Raw genomic sequence first — 13680 nt, forward strand, 5'->3', positions numbered from 1 at the left:
CCGGAGGTAAAGCCGTGCGGTGGCAAGATTCTAAGGCGGCGGGGGGGGGATGATTTTGGGGGTGATTTGCAATTTCAGCAGAAGTCTTTGCGTCAGTGCCAATTAACTTCCTCCCCCAGCCCCATCTGGGAGCCATAAGCCAGGCTGTGCTGAGTCTTTTCATGTTTGCAACTCAAAATATGGGAGCAGACTGGAGTAAGAAACCGTTTTTGCTTTCCTCAAGAGTCACCCCCCATCCCACAATTGGTGCTTGCAGCACGGTCCCTCTGCCCGTTCCTCTGCCCAGGTGAGCTTTTTTCACCACATTTTTGGTACTGCCCACCTGGCTACTCCACATTCCCTGCAGGGAATCCAACACTGCTGAGACAACTGGAGTGACAAACAACTGGGAGGTGACAAAAGGACTGGGAAGGAATATGGAAACATGATCCTAGCTTCGAATCTCCTGCCTTTTGGTTGCTTACAACGGAGGCGTCCAAAAAATAGCGGTTGGGAAAAATTAAGACATCCTATTTACAAGTTCATGTACACTTAAAATACATCACTGAGCACTGTTCCTCTGGTCATGTGTGTCGTGCACCCGCAGAGAGAACGTGGCTCTAATGGTCATCAAAAAAATCTTTAAAGTTTTTTTTCTTAAAAAAAATAAGTTATTTTAGACTTGGCAAATCACTTGCCAAAGAGAAGCAGCTGTTAAACAGAAGCAGAGACTCAGTTATACAAGGGCAAAGAAAGCATCAGTCAATGAGCTTTAGAGGCCTGTATAGTGAGGGAGGCAAGTTTAAAAGCTTCAAGACTCTCCCTCTCTGGCTCACAGCTGATTGCCAGCGCTCGGAGTGCAGCACCCCAGGTTTGAAGCTCTGGGGTGTCTGAGGGGGCCTGGGTGGCCGATGGCAGGACATGAGACCCTACAGCTCTGCCCTCTGCCCGGGGAGAGGGCAGGAAAGCTCTGGCAGGACTCACCGTGCTCTCTCGGCAGTGAACTGCTGCTACAGAGCCCGCCCACAGGAGGCAGGGAGGGGCACGGGGAGCAGGGCCAGGGCTCCCCTCCCTCGCTGCGGCTTGGGGGGTTTCACCGTTCCCAGTAATGCCTGAGGCTGGCACTGGCAGCGCAGTTTGTGATGCTCGGTGAATTCAGTAACTCCTCCCCCGTCCCATCGTCCCCAGGGCTCGCTGCTGTGTCCATCTATCTCTCACGGCTCCTACCTGCAGCGGTGGCAGCGCGGGGCTCAGGTCCCCTCCAGCTCCATGGATCCAGACTGCAGCGCAGCAGGGGAGAGGCAGCTCCAGCGCTGCCCCCTCTCCCCGGGGCCGGGGGGACGCCGAGCCGCAGGCCTGGAGCAGGATGGTGAGAGCTGGGTGCGGGGGTTCCTGCCGGGATCGCTGTGGGCGGACGGAAATCGGGAGAGTTTCATTTCCCCGCGCTGCCGGGGCCAGGGGGCGGGGAGGGGGCGTCCCAGGAAGTTCAGTTTTTGTCATCACAGGACAAAAAACAGGATGAGCACCACTAGCAAGATGACGAAGAGGACAACAATTGCACACCACTGCCGTCGATCTGGAAAGAAAAGGAAGCATCAGTCTTCCTGCTTTAGTGGGGAAGGAAAATTTGGTTCTGCTAGGAACCAAATTCAAGCTTAAGCTACAAAAAGCTGAAACAACAGTTCCTGTGGGAGAAAAGCTGTGGCGCTGAATATTGCAGTGAGGCATTCTCCTCCAGGACACACTGGGGTTTGGGAACAGCTGTGGGAATTCTGAGGCTTCTTCCCAACCAAGTTCAAACAGCTTTGAAAAGCTGGCTCAAAAGCAATTGGGAGAACAAGCAGAGAGCTGCTGTGTTTGCTGTTCATTCGTGGAGTAATCTGTTTGCCAGAGGAACAAGAAGGGATCTGGTGAAAGCTGCCCTGAGGAGCTCTGCCAGGAAGAGATTGTGGAGGCTTCCCTTAGGACAGGGCCAGGAATCAGGTTTCCCTGGGCATCTCTACACCTCATTGGCTCAACACCACATTCCCCCTGAGATGATGATGATGATGAGATGATGGTGCAGCAGTGGGACAGGGCTGCTGGCACCCCCTCAACTCCTAGACACAGTAGCTACCCCAGAAAGAGCCCTCCCACTCTCCCTGGCATAGGTGATTCCAGCAGGAATTCCAGCTCTTTCACAACACTCAGAAACACTCTGCAGAGATCCATGGGTTTTCCCAGAGGAAAGGGCAGAGACACAGGGTTTGTGCTGCTGCAGAGCTACTGCTGACCCAAAGAGCACTGTCAGCACTCCAAGAGGTCTCTCTAGGGCTGTATTCCCACCACCTCATAAATCCCTCGGACAGCCTAATCCTGCAGAGCAGGAATGCTTTTCCTCCTGACAGGCTGCTGCTCTCCTGAGCACCCGGGGGAGAGGGGTGTGAGGAGGCACTGCTGGGCACGGTGCCAGGCTCAGAGGCAGTGGCAGCGTGGGACTTCCCGGCAGCCAGGCCAGGCTTCCTGTTTGCTCTGCCCGCAGCGCCCCGGCTTCAGGCACAGCCTTATAAGGACTTTTCTGTGGCTGCAGCACAGAATTCAGCTCTTTCCTCCACCAGCTGAGAGAGATGGGACCCACAACAGCCTGCAGGCAGCAGGAGCCCCAGGGCAGGTGGGATTTGGGAAGGAGATTGCTGCAGGCATTCTGGTGCGGGGCAAGCCACACACGTGGCGGGTGTTTAATGGCACCTTGACAGCTTTTGTTCCACAGGCAGCCCGGGAAACTGCAGCAGAGCAGGAGGCTGCAGAGCTTCCCCTCCCACCAGCTAGAGGGGGATTTTCCCAGCAGCAGCAGCATAAATAGAAAGGCATCTGTAAATAAAACAAAGGGAGGGACAGGCAGCAGAGCAGTGTCTGGGCAGGAGCAGCTGCCGGGCTTGGAAACTTTCCCCTTCTTTCAAGAACTGAGAGCTGCTCCCTCCCCTTGCCTGGGTGGGTGGGTGGGAGCACAGTGTCCCAGCCTGAAGATCCAAGGGCTTGTGTCTCCCTTTCCAGGACTGGATCCCACTTCCCAGGACCTACCACTCGTCATGTGAGACACTTTGGCGAGCTTCTTCATGACGTTGTCAAGGCGTGACTGAGTGCTGTCCAGCTCGTGGGAGAAGTCATCCAGCATCCTGAGGACACAGAAGCAGGGCACTGCTCAGCACGTGGCACATCCCTTGGGAATTGTGCACCATGTTCACACATGTGGATCAAAACACTGATGTGAGCAGAGTATCACACCCTGGCAGACAAAATGAATGTGGCCTCCTCTCCTGGAAGCACCCAAGGGAGGGGGAAAAGCTGCTGAAACAGCAGCTCTGCTTTGGTGGGAAGTAACTCGGGATTCCTGCCAGACTGATCCTCCCTGGGTGTTTGTGGCTGAACTCTACACACATCTGCAAGGTGAGGAGTGGGGGAGGGGCTTCCTCCTTAAAAAAGGAAAGTCTCATTTATAATCTGTGATTAGCATCTACGTATCAGCTTGGGCTTTAAATCCCTTTTCTTGTTCAGGGCTTGCAGTTTAAACTAAAATCTTGTTTCAGTCATGTCTCAAGTGGGAATGAGATCTGCAGTTGCTTTTAAGGTGCTTTTCAAGCTCTGCATGGAAGTTACCCTTTTACTTCCTCCACACAGTGACTGTAATGGATCTGAAAGCCTTCCTGAATCCATGCTTTGTCAACGCCAGTGCGCATCCAGAGTCAAGGTACTAATCCAATTGTCTCCAGCCAGTGGGACTTTAAAGCTTAATGCATTTAAAAGGACAGACTACTTCATTTGGAGTGCCAGGGCACTTGTTAAACCTTCATTCAGTGGGGAAAACCTCACTGTGGTAGTTAAGAGCTAATCGTGCAAGTGTGATGATCTAGAAACAGACGCACCACACCAATCTCCTCTGTGAGGGCAGAGGATTCTCATGCTGCACACCTTCACACAGGAGGGAGCTTGAAAGTTCCTCCTCTCCATCCAAGATGAAATCACTTCATAAGGGACATGGCCCTCCAGACTCCTACCAGCCAAACAAGGAGGGGTTTTAGCCCTTCAGGCCTTTCTGGAAGCATTGCTGTTAGCCTGCACAACTGGGAACTTGTTTGCAAAGGACAAGAACTGGGAAAGAAATCTAATTTATATGTAAATGGATGGATGCAAAATGACTTGGTGAGCTGCCCTTTAACCCTTTGCGTGGGTGAGGGTTATTTTTAACTCCAGTGATGAAGAGCAGCTCTGTGCTGTGCGTTTCAGGGCACAGCTGAGAGCTCCTGGCCCCAGCAGCTGTCCAGGGGCAGCACAAACCCTGCAGAGTGGAGAAGTAGCCAGCATCTGCATTGCTCAGCACCTCCCTCCCTTATCTGCTGGCTGCCTGAGGGGGAGTGTGTGAAAAGGAGAGGAAAGGTGAGGTGGCAGTCAGGCCTGCCCTAGATGCAGGCTTCTAAAGGAAGGAGGTTGCAGTGGGATCCTTGCAGATTGCAGTACGAAATGCTTCCCACAGGCTGGCAGGGAGAGGCTGCCTGAGGGACCAGTGAACTCCAGGCTCTACCAGAGGCAGACAGATGTGTGAGGACACCCAGCCATGTTGCAGCCAGCCCTGTGCCAGGTTTTTGCCACCACACTTACACTGCTTGCTCTTCCAGCTCCCCGCCAATGCGCTGGGACATGTTCTTGAGCACCCCGATGCTGCCAGAGACCAGCTCCAACTGCTCATCCTGCTGCTCCACAATCAGCTGGGGCCAAACAGAAGAGAAGAGAAGTGGGCAATTACAGATCTGCTGCCTGCAGCTGGCTTGGAGCCAGCCCATCCACTGGACAGGCACTTGCTGCTCAGCCAACATCAGCTGTGAGACCTGGGCTCAGACCTAAGCCACCAGGAATGAGGACTGCATTCCTGAGAAATGCTGGAGAGGAGACAACCAGGGAAAGACTCCACGGCATGGCATCCCCACGGCACAGCGGGCTGCAGCCTCCAGACATCCCTGCAAATCCAGCCTCAGCTCATCCACGCTGCATGCACAGCTAAAGTGACTTTGGAAAGCTCCAAAGGTCATCAAAACCTTGGCAAGGTGAGCAGGCAGGGAGGCACACTGATGCTGTGCCTGGGAAATGCCACCTGGAATGTGCTGCAGCTAACAAGGGGTTAATGCAAGCAGAAGGCTGTTGCAGCTTCTACAGCTAAAAATAGCCAGCCAGGCTCTGAATGTGCCAAAGGAATAAGTCTGCTGCTGTTTTAAGTCATTTTCAGGGCACAGTCACGCTAAGGATTAGCTTTACCCCAGTTACCTATTTCTGAAGCTATTTATCCCCCTGGAGTCAGTAGGTAAAACGTGTCTGGAAGCCGAGGTGGCACCATGGGCCAGGAGCTTCAGCAGAGTCTGCCACCTCCAAGTCACTGCCTGTGTCAAGGCCCTGCAGTTCTCCAGGCTGTGCCTGGCCTGGGCACTTCTCCAGGCAAACTCCCCTGTCAGCTGGAAGTGCAGCTGGGAAGTGCCTCTCCAGGGGTTCTCCCAAGGCCTCACACAGCCCTTCTCACTGATCTCACGGTGACAAAAGCAGGAAAAGGAAGCAGGCGCGTGCTCCTGCCCCCAGCCCGCTCTGATGGGAGATGCACACAAACAACACCAAACATTTTTTAACCAGGGGAAGTTGCATAAGACAAATGGGCCCTTTTCTTTTTGCAGTGTTTCTACTCTTCCAAGGATTTCAACAATCCTTGCACTATTAAATCCTAGTGTGCTACACCTTCCAGATTGTGCCAACTGCCTCCTAAATGCAGAAGCCCCACACCTCCAGGGTTAGAACCTTGTGCCAAGATCACCCAAAGCTGTGCTGCACAGGACATGCAGGCACAGACACATGCCACAAGCAAAGAGGAGGACTGTCAGGCTCCTGGAGCCAGACCAGCCCCCCTGGCACCCATTTGGCAAGCAAAGCTATTGAGTCTGTGATGCCAGCTGCCTTACCTGTTGTTGAGCTTGCTGCTCCTCGATGAAATGTGAATTTGCTAATTGCAGCTCCCGGTCCAGACGGCTGTACTTGTCAGGTCCAGAGCTCCAACTCTGACTCCCACTCTCTCCCAGCAGTGCCTGAACAGATGCAGAGAGCTCTTAGCAACACCCTTGTGTCTGCTCACAGCCCGTCTGCAGGGTGAGGTGGGAAGGCAGACAAGGCAACGCTCGTGTACACACGCACACAGCATCCCTTCCCTCCTGCTCTGCTGCTACTCAGCCAAAGTGCTGTCATGAACTAAACCAACACAGAGCCAAAATGCCAGCCTGGGAAGCCTCTGCAGCCTGGAATTGCAGAGATGCCTCTCCAGCAGCAGGAGAGCTGGAGTGTGGCCGACTGGCAGTGTGTGCAGGAGGCCTGCACAGCACAAAGGACTGGCAGAGGCCTGCTCAACAGGCAGCACTGTGTGCTAGGACATGAGAGCTGGGAAAGTGTCTGGGTATGCTGTGTTAACAGATGTACAGCTCCATCTGAGCACTCTGCTGCTAATGACAGGGGCCTAAGAGGGTCTGGATAAAGTACTGAACCAGTTGAGCTGACAGTAAAATAATGCAATGTATAACCAGAGCAGTGCTGTATGCTTGTGTTCTGTGATCCAGGCTGCCTGTCTCTCCAGCAGGCTCTTCAGCTGCCAGCAAAGTCACTCTTGCTACCTGCCTACAACCTGAACAGATAAACTCATGCAAAGCCTGCAGAGATGTGTTCTCCAGCCAAATATGTCTGAAAGGGGAATAACCCAAGCGACAGATGCTGGAGAATGAACATGACCTGCACATGAGCTGCACCCTGCAGCACTAGGGAAGGGTTAGGGACTCTGCCCTCCAGTGTGGAAGCCAGGCTGACCTGTAATGAGACCATCCTGCAGCTGCTGGTTGTGGGCAGGATGAGTATTTGTGAAGAACAGCAAGACAATGACCAGGCTGCTCTGTCAGGCTGAAAACCAGACTGTGTCTAGGGTGCATCTGACTTATAAGGTTCAAGGAGGGGTGAGGAAAGCTGACAGACTGACCATGCAGGAAGCCAGCAGGACATCTGGCTTTTTCTGCCCCCAAGACACTGAGCAAGCTCCTGGTCCCTCCAGTTTGTGGCAAGGGCAGCTCCTTTTTATTTAATGCAGTGCTCTAGCTTTGCCTGCAGCTTCAATAGAAAAGGCCTGTTTGGCAGCCTGGGCTGTGAGGGTCAGGTCACTGCCAGCCAGCCCCTCAGACACAAAGCCCAGCACAAGCCTTGCAGTCTGGAATGAAGGTGAGGGGCTGGGAAGGGAGAGGAAGGCAGCAAGGGGAAGTTGATTTTCCTGACCAGATGTCACTGTGTGAGCTGGGCCATATGATCTCCTGCAGCTCTCAGGAACCTCATGCAAAGGAAAGCAGCAAATCGCAGGGAAAGCTACAGACTTGTTTGAGCAAGGGTGTCAGGGACTTTGTTGCTGGGAGTGTTTGCCAAGCATGTCAATTAACCCTGTGACAAGCTCAGGAATGAGTTCTGTGCTTCCCGGTTTGTTGTTTTTGCCACGTGTGGTGAGGCTGATGCAGTACAGACAATTAAGTGTATGAAGCACACACCAGCTTTTACTGGAGTGGGTCTGGAAGTCAGCTGCAGTATCTCCTTACAGCCTCTCCATCAGCCAGGAAGCAGCACGAGCTGCATCTATTTCTATTCCTTAGATTACAAGTGCAGACAACACCAGACTCCTGGAGCTCCTTCCATTTTCTTACACGGCTATTACGAGAAGGAGCTGCATGAAAGGATATTGCACCATCTTGGCTCCTAAATCCAGCAGAGTGCAGGATTACATTCACTGACATGGATTCTGAGCTGCTTCCCCCCGAGGAGGAGGAGGGAGATTTCCCTTTCCATGGGATGGCGCAATGCTGACAGCTGTAAACCAGCTCTGAAGACAGATGGTGAGTGCTGACTTACTGCTCTGAGAGAGGCTTGGGAGAGGCTGGCAGCCTGTGAGAACCAGCTCTCCCAGGGCAGCCAAATGGACACAGCTCAAACACAGCCTGGCTGCAGCCTGGGAGCCCCTTCCCACACCCAAGGATTGTAAGGGGAGGGACTCCACACAGGATAGACATTGTAGCAGAAATACATTGCCCCTTCTGGCTCTCACCTGCCTGTTTTTTCTTTCAGCCAGTGCTTGCATGGATGAGTTTGACATCTGATCCTTCATGTCCTGTTCATTCAACAAAAGAAGGAGCATGTGAGCATTGGATTTGAGATGACAGGCAAATTCAGGGCTGTTTATACCCCGCAAAGCTTCTACAAGGGGGAAAGAGGGAAGGGAGATTTTCTTTGAAAACCCACACTTTTGAAGAGTCTGGAAACATACTGTAGAAATTTCATTGTTATACTAATACTGGAATCAACAGCATTGGGGTATTTTGAAAATATTCCTCATTTACTACTCATTTTTCTCCACTATAACCAGAACCACATTGATTTGTACAATAAAAGAATGTTCCTGTTGACAGAATGTAAGGAAGTGTTTGTCAAGGCCTTGAAGCCTATAACCTCCTGTGCTTCATTCCCAGCTGCATCTGGTTTTATATTCCACAGTAGAAGGCAGATTTCCTGTCCTGTGCCCATCCCCTCTGACTGTGTCAATGTTCCCTCCTACCAATGAATTTTTGCTGTGGAGTTCCTGCAGAAGGTCACTAACCACAGAAAGCTCCCCATCACAATGTAACATAACCTGGTTTTTATAAATTAGCAAGCAGTCAACGTCATCTGGCAGATCCACCAGCAGTTCTGATGCCACCAGAGGATCCAGATGTGTTTTACTGCTCAGAGATGTGCAACACATCACTGAAGAGCACCATCACATCCCACTTGGTTAACTCTCACTGTCTGCATCACAAATTTCCCCCATGGAAACTGGAGGCCAGCTGCACAGGGCCACTTACAAATTTCATTTCCCAGTAGGAGACACTGCTCCAAAAGCCATTCCCCAGCATTTTTCAGCCAGGAGGAGAGGACCAGAGAGCAGGCTTGCCTGATCCTGCCCATTAGGGAGCGGACTACACTGAGGACAAGGCAGCAAGCACATGCCTGCTACCTGGGGCCAGTGTGGTTTTGGGATCAGTTCCCAGGCAGCAAGCCTTAGGAACTGCATCCAGACCACAGGACTGCAGGTGGGGCAACAGGCTTGCTGCCAGCCACACCAGTGCATTTTGTGAAGCAGGAACATCAGAGTCATGAGGGGCAGCAGAACCTCAGTGTAGCTATTAATAGACAGAAAGTTCCTAACTAGCAGCTTGTTACCAGGCAGTGATGCTTTTGGAAAGATGTTTCTTCTCTATTTGTTACCACCAAGTTGTTACAATCCCCTTTTTACTTCTCAAGCGTAAGCCTAAACTAAAAAAAAATCTTCCTCAAGTTAAAAATAAATCCAGTGGTTGTTTGGACTATTTCGCAGGGGTAGGAAGTGGAAGTCACCATGTCAATAACAGCAGGCTTTAACCATCTGGCAGTGCTCAAAGTGGTCTCCCTGCTGCTGAAAACCAGTGCTACAAACGCTCAGGACTGTAGAGATTTCCCTCAACTCTGAAGGGAGGCTCCACATTGCAGCTGGGTCTTCACTCTTCCTCCTGCCACCACAGGCTCCCAGCTCACTGCTGCCAGAGCAGTGTGAGGACTTCAAGGGTCAGCAGCATAAAAGGAGGGAATTCCGTGGGGCACCTGCACCCCCAAACCCTTCTGGGCAGCTCCAGGAGGGAACGCACGGGGAAGAGGAGGAAGCCTGAGACTCAGCAGGTAGCAGGTTCACTCTCTGCGCTCCAGCCCAGCACAGAACAGCCCCAAGATGTCCTTTTTTACCCACCAATCCCCCCAGGCCCTGAGCCCCAGGGCAGGCTCCTTACCCTGACCACCTGCCGCGTGCTGGTGATGAAGGCTTTGCGGATTCCCAGCTCTGTGGCATCGAGGTTGAATTTCCGCGGGTTTGCCTCCACGATGCCTGGGCACCGAGTCAAGGAGTCCCTGGAAGCAGGGCTGGGTACACACAGGGACACACAAACCCCCAGGGTGCCAGGGGGCCACTGTGGTGGTGGGCCTGGTCCCAAAATGGGATCAGCAAAGAGCAGCAGGCTGGATGGAAAAGGAGACACGGCAGTGCACGCACACACACAAGGTTTCTCTTTTCCACGTGGTTTTTTTGGTTCTGTGATGCTGTGCAGAGATTTCAGGAGCACTCAGAGGAACACAAGGGAAAAGGAGTATTTCTGGAAGGCAGCCTGGAGAATGAACTGACCCCACAGAAATCCAGATTCACACAACACAGTATGCTTTTTAGAACAAAGCCCCTTAGAATATAGCTTGCAAAAAGGGAGACAAAAGGAAAATCCTTGACTTAATTTCTCATTTGCAGTTTGAGAAAAGCCAATGTGAACACAAAATTCAATCCCAGGCAGTCCTGATTTTTGCCAAGAGTGACAAGCACTGGGGCTTGGCTATTTAGTACAACCTGCAGCTACCTCCAAAGGGCCACAAAAAGGATACTAATGGTTTCATCCAGGTCCTCCAGGTCCCACTCGATGCTCCGCAGGTTGTTCCTGAGCTCATTGGTGGTCCAGTCGATTTCTTCTCTTGTGGCGATGGAGGGATCTTGCAAGAGCTCTGTCCACCTCTGGAAGAGCCCCTGGGCAGTGTTCACAGCTTTCTGCACCTCCCTGCAGCCAGCAGGAAGGGAAGAGAAGCCAAGAATTACCACCAGCTGCCCTGCAGCAGTGACACTGGGACAGCCCCGTGTCCAGCCCAGCAGGGCTGCCACAGCTTCCTCCCAGCCACGTCTCCTTCCAACAACTCCATGTTTGTTTTGTGAAATAAGGATTTGCCCTGCACCTCTCTGCAGCATGAAGCAACTCATGAAGGGACATATTTCTTCAGGGGGAGCTGCTGGGTGTCACCCAGGCAAGCCAGGGCAGAGGGTCTGAACAAGGCAGCTCTTTGGCAATCCACACTTGGCATTCCTCTCCCAACAGTTTTCCTCTCCAGGCCCTTAACTACCCATGTAAGATACCCCAAGGGCACACAGAGTTACAGGAACTGCCCCACTCCACAGCCAGGCAGATTGGTGAGTGCAGAACTGTTTATTTTAATCCAGCATTTGAAAAAACACACAGGCCTACCATGCTGGCTTAGGAAGCACAAGTTTTTTCTGCTGCTCTAAGCTCTTTTGGGGATGAGTGCACTCACAGCAGGGGAAGGCAGTGCTGACAGCCTGGTTTGGGGCAAGCAGGTTTGTGAATTCGGGTCACAGACCCTCAGTGGGGTTACCTGCATTTACAAACTCTGCAGTCCTGAGCTGGGAACTGCTCCCCCAGGTTCACAGGGAGCTGGGATGAGATCAGACTGTGCCCACCATGAGCTTGAGTGTATGTTTCAGCCCAGGGAAGGAAAGCAGGGCAGATGCACTGAGGTGCCAGGAGTGCAGCTCTCTAAGTTCCCCCAGGGCCTGAAGCCCTGCAGTTGCTGTCCAAGCTGCAGGTTCTCAGCACTCTGATGCATGTCCCTGCTCTTCTCCACCTACAGCTCCCAGTCTGCCACTCTGAGTGCCCCAAAGCCAGCACTGAGCATCTGAAAACTTCATTCCCTCCTCTACTTGCCAGCACAAGTTTTGGTTTTGTTTGGCTGGTTTTTTTTGTTGTTTTGTTTTTTTCCACACTTGTGGAAGTCCCCAACAGCAAGAATGCAAGGCAGAGCTGGGTGTCCCCTATGGGAGGAGCTCCAGACACCAGGAAAGCAAACAGGCAGCAGTTCTGGTGGCTGCAGCACAGCAGCCCCTCGGACCTGGCAGGTAATAATTACCTGTGGGAGCGGCAGCACATCCCCCTTCCCCTCCCTGCCCTTCCCCACACGCCGCAGGAACATCTCTGGAAAGTTTGACAGGACGTTTGCTCCCCACCCATGGCGACTCCTACACCTTCCTCTCAGCACAGTTTATCCTGGGAAAGGGATTCACCTTCCCTGCTGCACCACTGTCCTTCCCCACACTTCTTCTCCTCGAAGCTCCCCCCAGCACCCCTCCAGGAGCCCCCTGCTGCTCCTCAGGGCTGTTTTGCTGTGACAAGGGGCAGAAGACCAGCCCCCAGCACAAGCCGAAGGTGGCCCGAGGGCAGTGTTTAGTGATGGAGCTGCTCTCACAGAATAATTGCTGGGGTTGGAAGGGACCTCTGTGGATCATGCAGTCCAGAGCCTCTGTCAAGGCACCATCACCTAGAGCAGGGATACCTCCAGATGGGTTTGGGATGTCTCCAGCAAACTCCATGGCCTCCCTAGGAAGCCTTTTCCAGCGCTCTGCCACCCTCACTGTAAAGAAGTGCTTCCTCACCTTGAGGTGGAACTTCTTGTGTTTTAGTTTATGGCCACTGCTCCTCGCCCTGTTGCTGCCAAGGGTCTGGCACCATCCTCCTGACATGCCTTAGAGATGTTTACACGGACTGATGAGATCCCCTCTGGACTAAACAGGCCCAGCTCCTGCAGCCTCTCCTCACCAGAGATGCTCCAGACCCCAAACCATCTTTGTGCCCTCCACTGGACCCTCCAACAGAGCTCCTTCCACCCTATTAATGACAACTTTCCTCTGGCCACCTTCAGCTGGCATTTCCCTGCGTTCTCTTCCTCTCACGGCCATTGTTTGTCCCCCAGCTCGCTCCCTGCTCCTCTCCCCCTTGTCCAGCCCCAGCCCCGCTCTGCCCCGAGCCGCACCTGCAGCCGCGGCCGGGGCCCCTCACGGAGCCCGCGGAGGCCGGGCAGCCGCCCCCTGAGCGCACATCCATCCCCCGGCCCGCGGGGCCCGGCCCGGCCCTCAGCAGGGGGCGGTGCCCCCGAGCCGGCGGTGCCCCCGGGACCGGCGCTGCCCCCGGGCCGGCGGAGCCCCGCGGCGCTCACCCCTTCACCACGAAGAAGGGGTCCTCCATCGACATGGCGCTGCCGCCGCCGCGCGCCGCCCGGCCACGCCCCCTCCATCGGGCCACGCCCACACAGCCACGCCCCCTCCGCGCGGGGTGGGCGGGGCCGGTGACGTCAGGCCATGATGGCGGCGCGGCTGAGGGCAGGGGCGCGGCCTGGTCCCGGCCCTGTCCCGGCATTGTCCCGGCTCTGCCCGGGGAGCTCTGCCCGCACGGGGTGGGTCAGTGCCGCCTCCCCTCTCACCGCAGGGCTGTGTCCGTACACACTCCGCGGCCTCCCGGGCACACTCTTCATCACCTGGTCTCTCCCACACTGAAAAGTTCTTCCTTCTGTTCAGCTGGAGCTTCTCTGCCTTGATTCCCATCCTTTCCCTCCCATGTTTTCACCTCCTGGTGGCTGGCAGACCCGAGCACAGTCTGGCTGCATCTCCTTTGTGAAAAATGTGTATTTTAGGATTGGCTTTTCGCAAATATTAAAATTATTGTTATTATCTGTGCTATATTAGGAAGTTATGCTGTATTAATTTTCTTATTAAATACAGTTTTAGGTTATAGTGTTAAAATAGAAACTATGTATATGGGATATTTTTAAAAAAGGAATGAGGTACTTGCACCAGACAGCAGCCACAGGACTCCTAAATCTTTCAGAGAAAGAGAATTTATTGCTCCATTATCAGAAGAAATTAACATCTTCCCACCTCGCTCAGCCCTGAAGGATTAAGAGGAAGAAGGTGACAGTGACCAGCCAGAATCCTTGGTTTGAATGGAA

At 53.4% G+C, this 13680-nt stretch overlaps 1 protein-coding gene and 1 long non-coding RNA gene across 3 annotated transcripts; one reads left to right on the top strand and one right to left on the bottom strand.

Moving 5' to 3' along the window:
• Positions 1-96: 96 nt before the first annotated feature.
• On the bottom strand, positions 97-12987 carry STX6 (syntaxin 6). The gene is made up of 8 exons (XM_039730323.1): positions 12892-12987; positions 10501-10670; positions 9864-9958; positions 8114-8176; positions 5955-6077; positions 4615-4721; positions 3040-3134; positions 97-1555 (listed from the first exon to the last, which is right to left on the bottom strand). Exons 1-8 carry the CDS (start codon positions 12924-12926, stop codon positions 1479-1481), a joined length of 765 nt encoding a protein of 254 aa, XP_039586257.1. The 5' UTR covers positions 12927-12987; the 3' UTR covers positions 97-1478.
• Positions 4736-8470, top strand: LOC120512252. 2 transcript variants are annotated; one of them, XR_005629976.1, is made up of 3 exons: positions 4736-5057; positions 6620-7904; positions 8134-8470. It is a non-coding gene; the product is annotated as an uncharacterized LOC120512252 (long non-coding RNA). The 2 variants fall into 2 exon arrangements; XR_005629975.1 differs by having other exon boundaries at positions 7665-7904.
• Positions 12988-13680: the final 693 nt, after the last annotated feature.

This window comes from Passer montanus, unplaced genomic scaffold (genome assembly GCF_014805655.1).
Source record: "Passer montanus isolate IOZ18808 unplaced genomic scaffold, ASM1480565v1 scaffold71, whole genome shotgun sequence".
NCBI lineage: Eukaryota > Metazoa > Chordata > Aves > Passeriformes > Passeridae > Passer > Passer montanus.

What these genes read in the sequence shown, in the direction of transcription:
- STX6 (XM_039730323.1), bottom strand. Translation starts at nt 12,926, where the DNA reads ATGTCGATGGAGGACCCCTTCTTCGTGGTGAAGGG. An exon ending in CTGAAAGAAAAAACAGGCAG is followed by an intron (nt 6,078 to 8,113) that starts GTGAGAGCCAGA and finishes GCATCTGTTCAG; the next exon opens with GCACTGCTGGGAGAGAGTGG. An exon ending in AGTGTCTCACATGACGAGTG is followed by an intron (nt 1,556 to 3,039) that starts GTAGGTCCTGGG and finishes TTTTCTTTCCAG; the next exon opens with ATCGACGGCAGTGGTGTGCA.